The following is a 15,311-nucleotide window of genomic DNA, read 5'->3' as shown; positions in this document are numbered from 1 at the left end:
CCCACCGGGCTTCTATCCGCTGCCCCCTTCGGTTAGCCGGTTACATAAGATTGCTGTGCTGGGGTGCTGAGTAATACGGCTTAATGCGGTGGATAGATGCCAGAACTAGTTAGTGTGGACTTCCTCAAGGTTCACATTTATTAGTGGCCTCAGGAATCAAGTCAACAAGACTTGGGCTCTCTATTAGAACTGCAAGATGCTGCGTTCGCAAGGCATACTTCATTGCATAGTAGAATATTGCTCCATATTGCCCTTTTCCACTCTCCTGAGGAGATAATGGGGTATTATTGGCGACACATCCATCATTCTCCGCTTTGACGCACCCCGAGATCTTAGCCTGTTGAAGCTGTCCGGGAGGTCTACTCAATATGCTGTTGCTCAACCGCCATCATGGTCAATGACGAACTCAGGCGTTGGTGGCTGTTACCACTGCGATTTAGCAATATTATCTTTCTGTATGACACTGTAGATCGACATGCTTTGAGAGGACGCAAATACCAGCTGCCTTCGATATTCAGAAGTCAAACTGAAACAGCCTAATTGAGAGTCAACCAGACTAGGCAGCTTTTAGGGAAATGCGACCTGCCATCAGACTGCTGGCTTATGTCGGCTTTTGTATGCCTCCAGATTGCCTCGTCTGACCATCTAGGGGTGGAATCACGGAAGGTATCTAGTCCGACACCAGACATTGTGTGATGTAGAAAGGATTTGAATGACGGAAAGAAAAGGCCGTCTTCAACAAGGTAGTATTCTTGTTGACATAATCAAGCTATCACACATCAGTAAGGAAGATTGGGGTGCTGAAAGAAGTGCTCCTTCCTTGGTCAGCAATAGGCCTGCCGTTCTAGGCGATTGGCGCTATACTCTACGCTCTTCAATCAGGAAAGATTTCTCGATTGGTCTCTCTATGTGGCCTAGACATAGTAGTCAAACGCCAGGACTGCATAAACATTAGCTCATATTTACAACAGCCTCTAGAACAAGAACAACACCAGATCACCGTGGTTATGATGATCAATAGTTGTCTGCATCGATAGGCCTGTATATAGGCTACGCATCTGAGCTTCTACCTCCAAGCATCAAGGGGCGGTAAGCTACATGATTGGCCATTAAGATTCATATGAAAAGAAATATAGACATCATTGCACTGAATACTCTGTAAGGTAGACAGTGTCCTCCCAAGCTGGCAAAGAGGAGATTGTTCTTCGATTACCTGCTCTGCTACGCTCTTGCCACTTCGAGTACTAGCAGGAGATTCGATCGCTTCATGATCGATAATTAGATGTGACGCGGACCTTGTTATGCAAGATCCCTGCTGGAACTATCAGCTTCACAAGATAGTACTCATTACGCCTCATTAAATTCCTTGCAAAGTCTTGCGAGGTTCATGAGAAGGGCTGCCTATTATGGCATGACACTCGCAGGGATCCAGCCCCTATCTGGTCCATTACCGTTCTGTCCAATATGCCGCCTTCATATGGTCCACTCGCTCGGACCATCATGACTAGACTTTTTTGAATACTCGACTGGCGTCTAGACATTTTGAAGATTATCCGTTAAGTATGGCCACTGGGTCTAATGGATCTGGACCCAGACAGTGTTGGGCTTGTTCCCATACCAAACTCGTCAAGGTGTGTGTCCAGACATCAACCCATCATGCAAATCACTACGCGTCGGTGCCTAATTGATGGAGCAGGCTAGTGACACATTGAGTCGGAGATTCTAGTGATGCGAGGAGACTTTTCTCGGAGGCCGCAAATAACTCCCGAGACTACACCACACACCATAGAGTGAGGTTTCGATTCGAACCAAATATGCACGAGATTGGAAGCGTGGGGCTTACTGGTGCAGACACTTGAATACACTGACTCCAAGACTGCAAATGAGTCATAGTCGTGGTATGCCAGTGCAGAGACCGTTGCTGCCGTGTAACAGTTCTCCAAAGGCCGATGGTACGCTTTCCATGATAGCTCAGACAAGTAGTCTGGCCGTGATTACTCAGATTGGGACTAGATAACTATTAGTCCAGTAAATGAGTAGACGGACTCTACGCATGCGGAGTTGACTGCCTTTACAGATCACTGGGACTAGACATCCCCTTAATTGTATCAACAACAAACCGTGCGAGCTGCGTAGTGGTTCACATCACATGAATGCTCTACCATGGTATCGCAATAGGATCCGACAAGTTTGCAAGTGAGTGGATGCCTTACAAAGTGTCCCAATAGCCTCGAGATTGGTCCTCGATAATGCCTAACTTATGGGCGTGAAGCGACTGGCACTAATTCCTTACCCTGTGACCCCTCTCGAACCAGGATGAACATGTTTGGCAAGGGGTTAGCAATACAACGAGCTGCAGGATATCCGTCGAGATCCGGTGATATGTCGACCTGCTATTGCCTAGAGTACTTTGTGTACTTTGATTGTATCGGTGTGGAGCGAAGTTCCGATATGTCCCCGGCCCATATCCACAACCACGTTGCATTGCGTCGCAACGGCGCTGGCATGTGCGTACTGCGTAGGCAGAAATATCCGACGTATAGCGAGCAGTGACGAACAGATCCACTGCAAGGTACGTGGTATGCCCGGGATGCGAGTTGCTTGTTCCTGTCTATCCGAGCGGGGGTACCTGGCAGTCGGTGAGCAGGCAGCCCAATGCTGGTTGTCATTGGGTGCAGCGAAGGGAATCTGAAACGCAGGTGGATCGGCGGTGACGGGGAGTTGAGTTCGTTTGAGAATCGCGGTGGAGGGAGGGCGATGCTTCAGATCAGTGGTGGATGAGAATGCGATTAGGTTTGGCTATAACTATAGTGTAGTTCGTGGGATGGAATTGGAAGTGCCATGTGTTTTGCTTGATTTTCTCGGTTGAGGCAGATTTGTCGATCGCGAGGGGAAGAGAGAAGGATTGACTGGAACAGTGTAGTGAGTATTGCATCGTATGGTATTTAAAATATTTCAAGTATTATGACTTTTTCAATGTTGAACTGCAAAAAGGAAGTAGTATTATTGTCAGCTGATGTGTTGCATTGTTGCCTTCGCAGCTGGTAATTTTGGAGAGTAATCCAGAGAGATGAGAACAATCATTGTTGGCTTTTCTTGCGATCGCAGGTGGAGACTGCCGGTATGCTGTGATCTGATCAATAATGACTGACTGACAGACTCGAATTCGAGTCCACTCTTTGTCTGCAATGATTGTTCATTCTCCCCCTCCTCTTCCCACACTTTGCTTTTGCTGTTCCTGGTTTCATGTGACTGATTTTCTTCATTTCCGCAACAGACTGAGCCAGTCACAATCGCAGTCTCACCTACACCCATTTTCAACACAACAATCAGTTGATCCTAAATTCTAAATCCTTTCAATATTCACTATCAAGTATCGACCTGATCGATCGGTGGAGTCTGATGCCGTTGCGCCACCGTCATTAGTTCCTTGCTGAGACACTCCACGGCCGGGACGCATCACCATCCCCATCAGCCAGTGAGGGGCCCTCCAGGATGGATCGCGGCCGTCAAGCATCAACACTATTAGCTGACTAGTGATGCTTACATCTGGAGCCAATAGTATATCGACTTCATCACCCCAAATTCGGCGAATCATTCGATTCTTTGCTTGTTCCGTGCCTGACGCCATTGCCTTGATGAAACAAACATAATCCAGCGAATAAAGACCCGGCTCACAGCGGAGGTCGCTGCCTACAGCCCTTTCTCCGCCCGACAGTGATAATGGTGGCTTTGGCGCCACGCAACTCCCAAACGTCAGACGGGACAAAAATATCCCACCCCCGAGAAAGGGCTGGGCAGAAGGAAAGGGAATCCCTTCGAAGGGGGGGTGTAGATGCCAATTTGCCAAGCAGTAGAACCTCCCTTTGATGTAGCTCGTCTACGGTTTCTGCATCTTTTCTGCAGAATGGTACACTTGACGACAGGTCAACTATGGTTGCGGTGTGGTTCTTAGGGCATAGAAATTATCGGCATTACATGAGGGGAACAAGGCATGGCGCCCAGACGAGGGGAATGCCTTCGAGTCTGGACTGCAGTGGGGGGCGCGCAGTGGGCGTTCATCCCGGCCAGATGGTGAACTAAACTGCCACTAAACTAGTGCTGCCCTAAAGGCGCGGTCTGGCCGCTGCCAGACAGTTGGACGACATGACCCAGCACAGAACCGGATGGCTGAGAGTGATTCTGTCGAGAGAAAAGCTGCACAAAAGTACAAGATAAACGATACTGTTGGGTAGACATGCACCTCCATCCAAAGTAGGGGGAATAAGTCGGATACATCCACTGGACCGATCAGCTGCAGGTATCCGCACCACTGCAGGAACAACCACCGCAAGGTTCCCCCCGGACGCTTGCTGTCCAGTCGCTGCCAATCGCCAGGCACACGGGCTGAATAATGGGCGTCAATATTTCTCTGTCCCACTGTCCCTGAGCGACACACGGTACCCGCCCGATGACGTTCCATGGGTCGGCCGCGGTGAGGATGCAGGGGGTCAGGAACGCTCCGACGCAGGCAATCAGAGGGGGTCGTCGAACAATGGAAAAAGCAACGACTAGTGACTAGTCGGACTTTACTCATGCAAAGAGCAAAAAACCTTCCTCCCTGTGGAGACCTGATTGGTCGGAACCGAATGGGCGCCTAGAAAAAGCACCCAGCCCTAAGTTGTTCTGCAACTGCCACTGCCCGTTGTTGGGCGTCTATATAACCGCCCTCTTTCCCCTCCCTGTCTCCTACTCGAAACTCTCTTCCTCACCTAGATCTTCCTCTCTCACCTCCCCAGCCTTTCCTTCTTTGCACCTGTGCCGTGCACGGTCAAGCCATTCCTTCATTCTTTGAACATATTGCCTGACTCCTAGTAGTCTAGCAGCCACTCTTTGCAAGAGCGCTTTGAGAGAACCGGTATTCTCATACTCAAAAAGTTATACATACACATCACTTCTCTCCGAACAAAACCGAACAAAACCCGAAGAACATATACACCATGGTCTCCTTCAAGTCTCTTCTGACCGCCGCCACCCTGGCCACCGCCGTTCTCGCCATCCCTCATGGTGGCCACGGCCATAACAGCCACAAGCACCGCTCCACCCACGTCGCCTCCAAGCGCGGCTCTTCCTCCAAGCGTGGCGCTGCCTACAACTCTGTCTCCAGCGTCCACACGCTGACCTCCGGCTCCTCCGGCAACGGCACCGTCTCCTGGGCCTATGACTGGAACATGTACGCCGACGGCAGCCTTCCCAGCAACGTCGAATACGTGCCCATGCTGTGGGGCAGCAAGATGTTTGGAGGTTGGTTGACCGCCATCGAGACTGCCCTTGACAGCGGTAGCAATTACATCATGGGATTCAACGAGCCCGACGCCTCCTCCCAAGCCTCGATGACTGCTTCCGAAGCCGCCAGCTCCTACAAGAAATACATCACTCCTTACTCTGGCAAGGCTAAGCTCGTTACCCCTGCCGTCACCAGCAGCAACACCGAAGGCGAGGGTCTCAGCTGGATGAAGTCCTTCCTGTCCGAATGCAGCGAGTGCGACATGTCAGTGCTGGCAGTCCACTGGTACGGCACCTCGGCCGATGAGTTCAAGTCCTTCGTGCAGGAGGCCATGCAGGTGGCGGACGACAACGGACTGGACGAGACCTGGGTGACGGAGTTTGCCCTCACCAGCGGCGAATCGGCCGGCAGCGATGAGAGTTCAGCGGCGGACTTCCTCGACGAAGTTTTGCCGTGGTTGGATAGCCAGAGTGGCGTGGGACGGTATGCGTATTACATGTGTGCAGACGGCTATCTGCTCAGCGGGGAAGAGTTGAGCTCCAGTGGAAAGGTCTACGTTGCATAGACAACTACAACTACCTTGATTCCATTTAGATCTGCTTTACCTTGCCTTTTATCCTTGATACCTTTTGAGCTGTTTTTATTCTACCATTCTTCTGCCATCCCTCCTCGAAAGGAAGAGATGAGCATCCCATTTTACCCACCCATTTTACTTCAATACAATACAAGTCCAATTGAAGTCAAAAAAAATGAAAAACCCAAATAACAACTTTTCCACAAAAATTGTAACAAAATGAATCACATTCACAACCCCCGACCGAAACTCCAAATTAAAATCCACATACATCCCCCTAAACACACTAACCAGTCCCCGTTCCACGGCTCTCCCGACCCATAAAGCAGCAACATTGGTCCTTGCTCCCTCCTTTCCCCGTTGACTTCTACACATCCATGGACATTACCCCCCCGTGGTGAATCTTCATTGGCTGGAAGGCTATTTTTGGGTTTCCGGCTTTCTATCTCATCTGGTTTTGTTCATGTTGATTATCATGAGGTTTTACCATGTTGGGTTTGGTCTGGGCTCGCTTGGCTTTTTTTCTTCTTTTTTCTTTCCCTTGTGATGCGATGCATTTTAAGTAATTGATTGATTGATCGTGAGATAAGTAGTTAGTTGGTTAGTGGTTGTGGGGTTGGTTCCGTTCCAATGGCTCGGGAAATTGGTTTTCTTGGTGAGAGAGATTTATTGTGATAGAGAAGAGAGTCTGGATTTTTTGTTGCGTGGCCTTGGCTGCTTGGCTGGTTAGTTTTTTGTTGTTCTTTTCTTGCTTGGGAGTGTTAGACGAGGGGGATGGATGGATAGAGTAGTAGGTTCGAGGTAATAGTGTTGAATAGGTTGCGGAAAGAAAATGACGCAGTTTATGGATAGTTGCATTATTTCTGATCCGTGCAGTAAAGTTAGTAGGACTTGACTGACTGACTGAATGACTGACTGACTAGGTTTGGTTGGGTATGCCGTTGGATTAGTTAGCTATGATTCACGTGATATAGGTCATGTTGATGCAGAGTAGACAGAATAAAACAGTGAAAATAAAAAATAAAATAAAATAAGAAATAACGAATAATATAAATCATGAAGGAGAAAGATCGAAAGGAATTATGCTGTACAGCTTACCGATACGACATAATTCCCTCGATCGAAGGTTAGTATGTATTGTTTCATCAAGAACAATGAACCTGCGGCATCCTCTGCCCTCGAGGAAACGACTCATGATCTAGTGTCGCAATCTGGATGACCGGGAAATTTTACAGGAGAACTACTATTGGGGTCTCTCTTCCAAGTAGCCTGTTTGATTCGCAATTCTCCATCCGGGTTAACCTACAATGTCATCGAGGTGGCCATGGTATTGATCGTAGACATACTGCAGACGATTTGTTCCTCGGCGTGTATCTCGAAAGAATCGCGCTGGACTGATCTTGGCGACAACCAATCCCTTCTTGAAGTTGTAGTATCGTGTACCAGCCTCATTGCAAATTCTAGATCACCATATATACAAGTCTCCGATTTCTGGCGCGATCCAGAAGCTTCATCGCCTGTTTGGGAACTAACTGACCAATGGAAAAACCGCTATCAGGCACAATGTCAGGAGTGGGTAAGGAGATAGGATAGGAGCTTCTCGAGTAGGGCAAATTTCATAATCAGATAGTGCCCATCAACCCATATATCATCGCCCCATTCACAAAAGAGCAAGATCAAAGTTTAGACTTGGCCCAATCATCAAAATCGCACTGCAGAACAGTAGTCAAGCGTGAAAACGAGTAATAAAATCCCTATAACAGGAGTTCAATTTCTCATCTACAACATACAACAGAGGAGTAGGAAGTTACTAACCTGAAGGGTAATGATCTCCACGATTTCTCTATCAGAGAATTGACCCTTAACACTCTTCCACAGCTCATCACTGACTTCAGGCTGCTGGATAATTGTTTCCACAAAGCTAAGCAGGATGAGATCTTTTTCGCTGAACCCCACCGCCCCATTGTCAAATTTCCTGTCGATGAAGAAGTCCTTTTCCTTAGCGGATGCTTTGAGCGCCGCTTGCTGCTGTTCGGTCACACCGGCCTTCAAGGATACAGGAGTATGATGGGTCCATTCATAGGTTGAGTTGAACTTTGAGGTTGTCAACATGATCACTAGTTCGCGGTGTCTGGCTGAGAGTAATAAGTGCTTGAACTGGGCGTTCCCTAGTCCTGCCCAGTGTTCAACAGTTGCTGTGCTGTAGGATAGAAGTTTCATGATGTTGAGCGTAGGGTGCGATTTGGCATGCTGTTTAGGCGGCTCTGGATAGGGCAGTCGAGCCATGATGGTTCTTTTGGAGAGTGACCAGGCTATAGAATGGTTGAGATAGATCCGTGTAACGACCAGATGTTGTTGATTCTGTGCGGGGATATTGTCATATATTACAGTTGATGTTGATTAGCGATCTTTGTTGAGTCTATGACGACAAATCCGTAAGTGCCTCCTGGGCCGAGGGCCGAGCAAATAGTCGGACCCCGAGGTCGTGGAGGTATAACACGGCGCTGAGGCTGAATAGACAATTCAACGATGCCAACAAATGGAGCATAAAATAACACGAACAATTTTTTCCAGGTAATTTGAGGGTTGAGCTTTAACTGAATGTAGTGGTGTTTGGCAGTCACGATGACGGATACAATGGAAGAGTTGCCGCATCAACAAACTTAGCTACTACTTAACCATTACGTGCCAATACGGAGCTATAAAGGAAGTCAAAACAGTTGCGCCAATTCTGCATCCTAGTGTACGTGAACTCGTGTCATGACAGGTGGTTAGGTAGATAATAGTCAGTGGATGTCTCGGTGTATGTGGACATCCACTCAATTCATATTATAATAATCGGTTGTGGTTAGTTGATAATGTATCGAGTGCTGTATCTCATCATCCCTCGTGTCTATTATACATTCCTGAACGCCGGTCCGTCCGTCCATCCACCCATCCAGCCAGCCAGCCCTTTTTGTTCTCTTTTATTTTTCTTTTGGTTCCTGTTTATAATGTACATTGGTGTTACCCGTCTGGGCCTGTGGCTTCGCCCATTTCGGTGTCTTCCGGTTCCGGTTCCGGGTCATCTTTGTGTCCGTTCGGTTGTTCGAGGTTGTGGTCGTGGTTTGTTTCTGGTAGACCGTTTGGTTTCTCGACTTCCATGTCCCCATTCGGTTGTTGGACCGTGTCTCCATTCACTCCGTCTCCGTTTATTTGGGGAGGAGTGTTGGCGGTGGAGGTGTTCGTGGTACCTGCTGCTTCTGCTTCTGCATTCGCTTCCTCCCATACCCGCACGGTCCCGTCTAACCCGCAGCTCACCATCAGCCGCGACTCCTCCAGCGTGCATGTGTCCACTCCCAGCACCACCCCGTTGTGGCCCTCCAGACGCTGCAGCACTTGCTTGCTGACAACGTCCCAGCACAGCACAGCTCCGTCCTCGCTGCCGCTAACGACGAACGCATACCGCGGTCCGCCCCGTTCTCCATATACTCCGAATCCACCCTGCAGACTGTATTTCTTATTGCCATGGCCCTGGTACGTCTTGATGCACCGCCCCTCGACGTAGTCCCACAGTCGCACGCAGTCGTCCAGCGTCCACGCCAACACGTACTTGCCGTTCGGGGAGAACTTGACCGCCGTCACGGGCGGGTTGTCTTCGTGCACCAGCGTCCGCAGACACTGGCCCGTCGCGGTATCCCAGATTCGAATCAGTCCGTCTGTCGCGCACGAGGCAATGAGGGTGCCGTCCCAGACGACGTCGATGCCTCCGACCGGGTCGGAGTGTGCGGGCAGCGACCGCATCACTCGTGCTGATCGCACATCCCATAGGAATACCGCTTCATCGTAGGATCCGCTCACGAGCATGTTGCCTTTGGGCGAGAATGCTATCTGGTAGACGTAGTTGTGGTGGCCGACGAAGGGGATCGGATGCGCCTTGCCCTGTTGCAATGTATTAGTTCCCGAGAATATTACCAAAACGTTATTTGCAACGTAAACCCACCGTCAATACATTCCACAGGCGAATCGTCTTGTCATCTGACCCCGACGCAATGGTCGCACCGTCCGGACTCCACGAGATAGTCGAGATGCCTGCCAGATGACCCTCGAATGTATGGATCAACCGACCCGTCACTGTATCCCATACCTTGACAGCCCCGTCCGCACCTTGTAACACTGTCAGCGACCCAATCTATACAAAGGAAAATTGAGGAAAAAGGAGAGGAGTATAATAAACCCACCTCCGCTAGCGATCATCGAAGAGTCCGGCGAGAACCGTACTGCCGAGACTCCTCGAATATGACCCCGTAGTAAATACTTCTGGTGATAAGTCACCTTGTCCGGTTTGGGCGGCGGCGGTGGTGGTTGCGGCACCGGGGTAGGCGACCGTTCGCCAAACGACTGATCAACAGCTACATCACCGTCGGCGGCGGTTGCGGTCTCTTCGACATCGCCCTCGGCGCCGCCGTCTTCCTGCTCCGGATCAATTTCGGGGTCGAGTCCAGGCTCGGGAGCCACGTCTTCCTCCTCTTCTTCCGCCTCGTCGTGGTCGTGGTCGAGATATCGCTCCGAGGACGGCTCCGCGCTTGGCTCGGAGGGCGAGGACGGACTGCGACCGCGATTCCTCGCCGACCAGTACTCCTTCGCGTCGACAGCCAGCTCGTCGGGGCTCTCGGAGCCGCTGAAGCTGCGCGAGCGGCGATATGGGCGCTGTGGGGGATATGCCTTCTGGATGGACCAGCTGGCGCGGCGGCGTTCGGCCTCGTCGTGGTCGGAGCCCGCGGCCAGCTCGTCGGACGAGGATTCTACGGGCGAATGGATGAAGCCATTCTGGGGCTTGGGAGTGGTATCAAGGCGACGTCGCTTGGAGCGATGCATGGAGCCATCCATGAGAAGGCAGAAAAACGGCGCGAGAGAATTGTGGGAAAATAGGGAGAGGGAGAGAGAAAAAGCAGAAAAGCAGCGATCGCGATGATTTCTTTCATCGCCGCGACTTTCATCCCTCGTGACAATCAGGCGCTTTTGGGAAGGCGGTAAGACCCCTTCCCCAGAATGTGCCTCAAGGCGGTGAGCACCATGATTTCATCGTTTTTCGTTACTTTGGCTTCATCTCCACCTCATCTATATCCCCCTTAATCATCCATACTCATCTTCCTTTATTCTTTCTAGTCTTTCTATTGCCCATATTTTATCTCCTATTATTCTTACTATAATTTACGATATGCTCCTTTAATTCAACAATACTACATCATCCCACAATGTCTGCCACCTCCGATCCTCCCTCCTCTTCCCCCTCCTCAACCCCCACCCACATCCGCATCTTCACCCTTAACTGCTGGGGTCTTAAATACATCGCCAAACACCGAAACGCCCGCCTCGCTGAAATTGGCCGCCAGCTCGCCATTGCCTCTCCGCCGCCCGAAATCGTCGGTCTTCAAGAATGCTGGACACAAGAAGACTACGAATCCATCCGTCAGCAGACCCGACACATCCTACCTTACGGAAAGTTCTACTTCGGCGGTATCTGGGGCGCTGGCCTCGCCATCCTCTCCAAATGGCCCATCGAAGAAAGTAGCATGTTCGCATACCCGCTCAACGGGCGTCCCACGGCCTTTTTCCGCGGCGACTGGTACGTCGGGAAAGGCGTGGCATGTGCGCGCGTCCGCTTCGGACCCGGAGTCCAAGACGTCGCGGAGGTGTTCTGCACGCATTTACACGCCCCCTACGAGCGAGAACCCAACGATTCGTATATCTGTCATCGAACGGCACAGGCGTGGGAAATCGCGAAGCTTATGCGCGGGGCTGCGGAGCGCGGACATCTAGTCATCGGTCTGGGCGACTTCAACATGCTGCCGTCATCGTTCGCGCATCAATTGATCCAGGCTCACAGCCCCGTCCGAGATGCATGGCAGGTCCTGCATCCGGATTCCTCGGTCGGCGCGGCCATTGACCCCGTCGAGCAGAAACGGGGCAAGCCCGTTCCTTCAGCGGAATACAACCTCACGGAGAACGGCGCCACCTGCGACGGAAAATTCAATACCTGGCGGTGGTCCAAAGAAGATCAGAAGCGCCTCGAAAAAGGCCAAGACATCGTCGTCGACAAAGATGCTCCATGTCCCAAGGGCAAACGCCTCGATTACATCTTCGTCGGAGACGGCAACTACCCCCCATTATACCCGGCACCGCGCTGGTCCGTCGAATCCACCCGACTCTCAATGACAGAGCGCCACCCCACCCTCCGCTGCTCCCTGAGTGACCACTTCGCCGTCGAGGCAGTTATCACTCGCATCCCATCAGAGAAAGCCGCCAACGACACCAGTATTACCCATCATTCCCCTGCCCCCAACGCCGCCCTCACACCCGATACCTACGACCGCATCATCGACATGATTCACACGTACGTCCGTCGCGAGCGATCACAGCGCCGGTGGCGCGTAGCGCATTTCCTAGCCTCGGTGATTATATCCATTGGCTGCTTCATTGGAGTGTGGTGGACAGGCGACCACCTACCATACGTAGCATTTATTTTGGTTCTGGTGAGCACGTTGAGCTTTGGAGCGGGGATCTTGGATGGCTTGATTGGAGGGTTGTTTATGTCGAGTGAGTTGCGCGCGTTGAAGGAGTTTGAGTGGGAGGTTAGGAATGCGAAGATGATTGCTGAGGCGGTTGGCGGGAAGGGGGAGAAGGCGGAGTAGGAGGGTGCTTTTTTGGAAAATTGGGATATGTTGGGTGTAGTAAGCTTTTGTGTATATGTATAGTATGTAAATTTTGGAAAGGAATGAGATGGTGTATATGCTTGAATGGCAGTATGGGTCATGTCCTAAGTAGTAGTTGGGTCTATGCATTCTTTGTTCAAGTTGTGCATCTGACGCATGCATGCATGCATTTATGTGCCGGGGCATAGGTATCCGGACCGGTGTTTATCTACGCAGGTTTATTACCCTACAAACATATGAAATATTGATAGACAAGTATAATAGTCATATTGATCATAAAGAGTGTCGTTAACAAGCCAGCGACATCATCATCATCCTCGTGTGTTGCAATTTAGTCACACCACGTGCAGAATCTTCCACATAACGAGTGAAGAAAAACAAATTCCATGTGATCTCTCACACTCAAACGGAGTTTACTGAGACATTTACTCAGCGCACTCGCGCTTACGCTCGTCAAAGATCTGCAGCGCCTCCTCGGCAGCCTTGACACCGCTCAGGACCATAGCACCAAAGGTAGGACCCATGCGGTTGAAGCCATCGATCTCCGACAGCTCCATACCACCGATGATCAAACCCTTGGTGACCTCGCGGGTGTTCTTGACGATGGCGTCCTCGGCCGAGTTCATGTCCAAGCCGCGCATACCGCCGAGCTTGTCGACGCTGTTCATGGAGACGAGTCTCTTGGCTGAGAAGGCACCGAAGGGACCGTCGTGACCGGTGGTACTGATGATCACGGGGGCGTTGATGGTGTTGGGGTCCATGCAGGAGTGGTCGTCGTGGTGAAGAGTGACCAGGGTCCAGTTGGTGACCACACCGGCGATGCGGACATCCTTGGGGTCGCCGCTGGCAGCGGGGCGGGTGATCAGGTCTTCCACGCTGGTAGCGTTGAAGAGCTTGACGTTGGGGAAGGAGAGAACCTTGGACAACAGGGTCGAGGTGAACAGCGAGGCGTGCTTCACCACGACGTAGTTGGGGTTCGCAAGGTCTTCCTCGTAGGGCACGCCCAGCTCGTTCAGGAAGACCTCGGCGGGACGACGCATGACCATAGCGGAGAAGAGCTGGCCACCGAGCCAGGCACCACCACCTGGGATGAGTCAGTATGTTGGTTTAGCTAGATGAGTGGGTGGGGGTTTGTTGGAGAACGAACCAGGAGAGACATTGGCCTCGACAATGGCAATCTTCAAGTCCGGACGAGCCTTGGCCAGAACATACGCGGTACTCAAACCGCAAGAACCAGCACCCACAATGACAATGTCACTCTCAGCGTACTTGTCCAGATCCTGGAAGTAACGTCTGGTCATAGCACGCGAGACCTGGCTCTCACGGATGGGAGCGAACTTGAAGTTGTCCCACTTGCCAGCAAAGTGGTCGAGCAGCTGGGTCTGGGAAGAGCCAGTGACGGGAGCGGCCTCCGGGACCACCACGTTGGACTTGATGCCAGTGGGGACCACGGTGGGCTCGAAGATAGCAGCGGGAGGAGACATGTTGCTTTCAAGTGTGTGGACTGGGATTTGTTAGCCATTCCATCAAACGGGGGGATACGAGGGAAGGCATGATCCTTTCGCTGGTATTATCCAGATCAAGTTTAACCGTATAATCTCAGAACGAACCCAGAGCCGGTGGCAGGCAGCAATGCTACACTACCACTGGATAGGAACGAACACCGGTCCACGCCCAAGATTTACCTGAGATACCTGATCATTGAGAGAGTCCAGCCAAAGGCATTGCATGACTTCCATCGTGTGTAATAAAGTATTGAGACGAGACCCCCGGGGAAGGGGGGTCCATGTAGGTGGAATTACATTGCACGGAAGGTTTCTAGGACGAGGTTAGTACGGTCTATACAGGGGATACAAACATGGGAGAGGATGACTTGTGATGAAAGTCGATGAAGACTTGAGTGGAAGTAGTAGATAGTAGATGGTTGTTGAGATGATGGAAGAAAGAGAAGAAGAAGAAGAAGAAGCGGGGGAGAGGGAGGGGCAGGTATAAATACTACGGGAAGGGGGAGGGGAGGGGGATGAAAGTCACGGTACGTAATGGAGATGACAGCTGCCAATTGCTTAATTACTTGACTGCACATACTAACTCTCCGATGTGCGGGGATTATTGCATCCTGCTTTTCTTCGTGGAGCTGGAGCTGGAGCTCTGTGGTCCGTGAGGGATCCAGCGACCTGCTCCGATCCTGCCCGCGTAGGTTTCAACCCGGTGAACCTTTGCAGCAACCGTGTGAAGTCATGGAGGGTGACGATCATCCTAGTAGATACTACTATGTGGATGCGCAATGTCAATTGGCTTCACCCCGAATCGCTGATTGGATTCCACCGTGCTAACTGACCACTGTCTCGTTGCTCGCTAGCTGGCTACTGTCTAGTGTCTACAGGGAAAGGTTATGCAATGGAGACATGGGAGCAGTTTGAAGCCGTAGCCCATTATGAACTATCTACTCTGTGTAAAGATGGATGAAAATCGTCTTGATTAATGCAATTTCCCCTTCACAATTTTACTGTGTATAAGCTATGGCTGTAGCGAAAGCTTAAATTGTCTCAGCATATCACCAATGAAAGTATGGGGGCTAGTACCAGGGCTAAAGTTGTCCCCACGACACAAAAGCTTCCCTGTGAGTCACACGGTTGATCTTGTTTCAGATCGAGGTCTACATGTAGATCAATGCCAAGTTTAATGACCAAGATAAAATTCACGATTCAGATGATAGTCCACACTGCCAAACCGTTACTACAGACCGCATCAACTGACTGACTGATACACATCAAGA

The 15,311-nt window shown here is 50.9% G+C and overlaps 5 protein-coding genes across 5 annotated transcripts; 2 read left to right on the top strand and 3 right to left on the bottom strand.

Moving 5' to 3' along the window:
* Positions 1 to 4,979: 4,979 nt before the first annotated feature.
* Positions 4,980 to 5,831, top strand: AKAW2_80146A (glycoside hydrolase family 128 protein; the record flags this gene model as incomplete). The annotated part of the gene is made up of 1 exon (XM_041681135.1): positions 4,980 to 5,831. One exon carries the CDS (start codon positions 4,980 to 4,982, stop codon positions 5,829 to 5,831), a length of 852 nt encoding a protein of 283 aa, XP_041548107.1.
* A 1,685-nt stretch (positions 5,832 to 7,516) lies between these two features.
* On the bottom strand, positions 7,517 to 8,126 carry AKAW2_80145S (carboxymuconolactone decarboxylase family protein; the record flags this gene model as incomplete). Its single annotated transcript, XM_041681133.1, has 2 exons — positions 7,517 to 7,594; positions 7,656 to 8,126. 2 exons carry the CDS (start codon positions 8,124 to 8,126, stop codon positions 7,517 to 7,519), a joined length of 549 nt encoding a protein of 182 aa, XP_041548106.1.
* A 720-nt stretch (positions 8,127 to 8,846) lies between these two features.
* Positions 8,847 to 10,709, bottom strand: SWD3 (WD40 repeat domain-containing protein; the record flags this gene model as incomplete). Its single annotated transcript, XM_041681132.1, has 3 exons — positions 8,847 to 9,761; positions 9,823 to 9,986; positions 10,061 to 10,709. 3 exons carry the CDS (start codon positions 10,707 to 10,709, stop codon positions 8,847 to 8,849), a joined length of 1,728 nt encoding a protein of 575 aa, XP_041548105.1.
* Positions 10,710 to 11,077: 368 nt separating this feature from the next.
* On the top strand, positions 11,078 to 12,514 carry ISC1_2 (inositol phosphosphingolipid phospholipase; the record flags this gene model as incomplete). The annotated part of the gene is made up of 1 exon (XM_041681131.1): positions 11,078 to 12,514. The coding sequence occupies one exon, from the start codon at positions 11,078 to 11,080 to the stop codon at positions 12,512 to 12,514; it is 1,437 nt and encodes a 478-aa protein (XP_041548104.1).
* A 446-nt stretch (positions 12,515 to 12,960) lies between these two features.
* thiA (thiamine thiazole synthase) lies at positions 12,961 to 14,019 on the bottom strand (the record flags this gene model as incomplete). The annotated part of the gene is made up of 2 exons (XM_041681130.1): positions 12,961 to 13,619; positions 13,683 to 14,019. The coding sequence occupies 2 exons, from the start codon at positions 14,017 to 14,019 to the stop codon at positions 12,961 to 12,963; spliced, it is 996 nt and encodes a 331-aa protein (XP_041548103.1).
* Positions 14,020 to 15,311: the final 1,292 nt, after the last annotated feature.

The sequence above is a fragment of the Aspergillus luchuensis genome, chromosome 8, assembly GCF_016861625.1.
Source record: "Aspergillus luchuensis IFO 4308 DNA, chromosome 8, nearly complete sequence".
NCBI classification, from domain to species: Eukaryota; Fungi; Ascomycota; class Eurotiomycetes; order Eurotiales; family Aspergillaceae; genus Aspergillus; species Aspergillus luchuensis.
The sequence above is the reverse complement of the archived record's forward strand: the minus strand, read 5'-3'. Positions and strand labels throughout refer to the sequence as shown.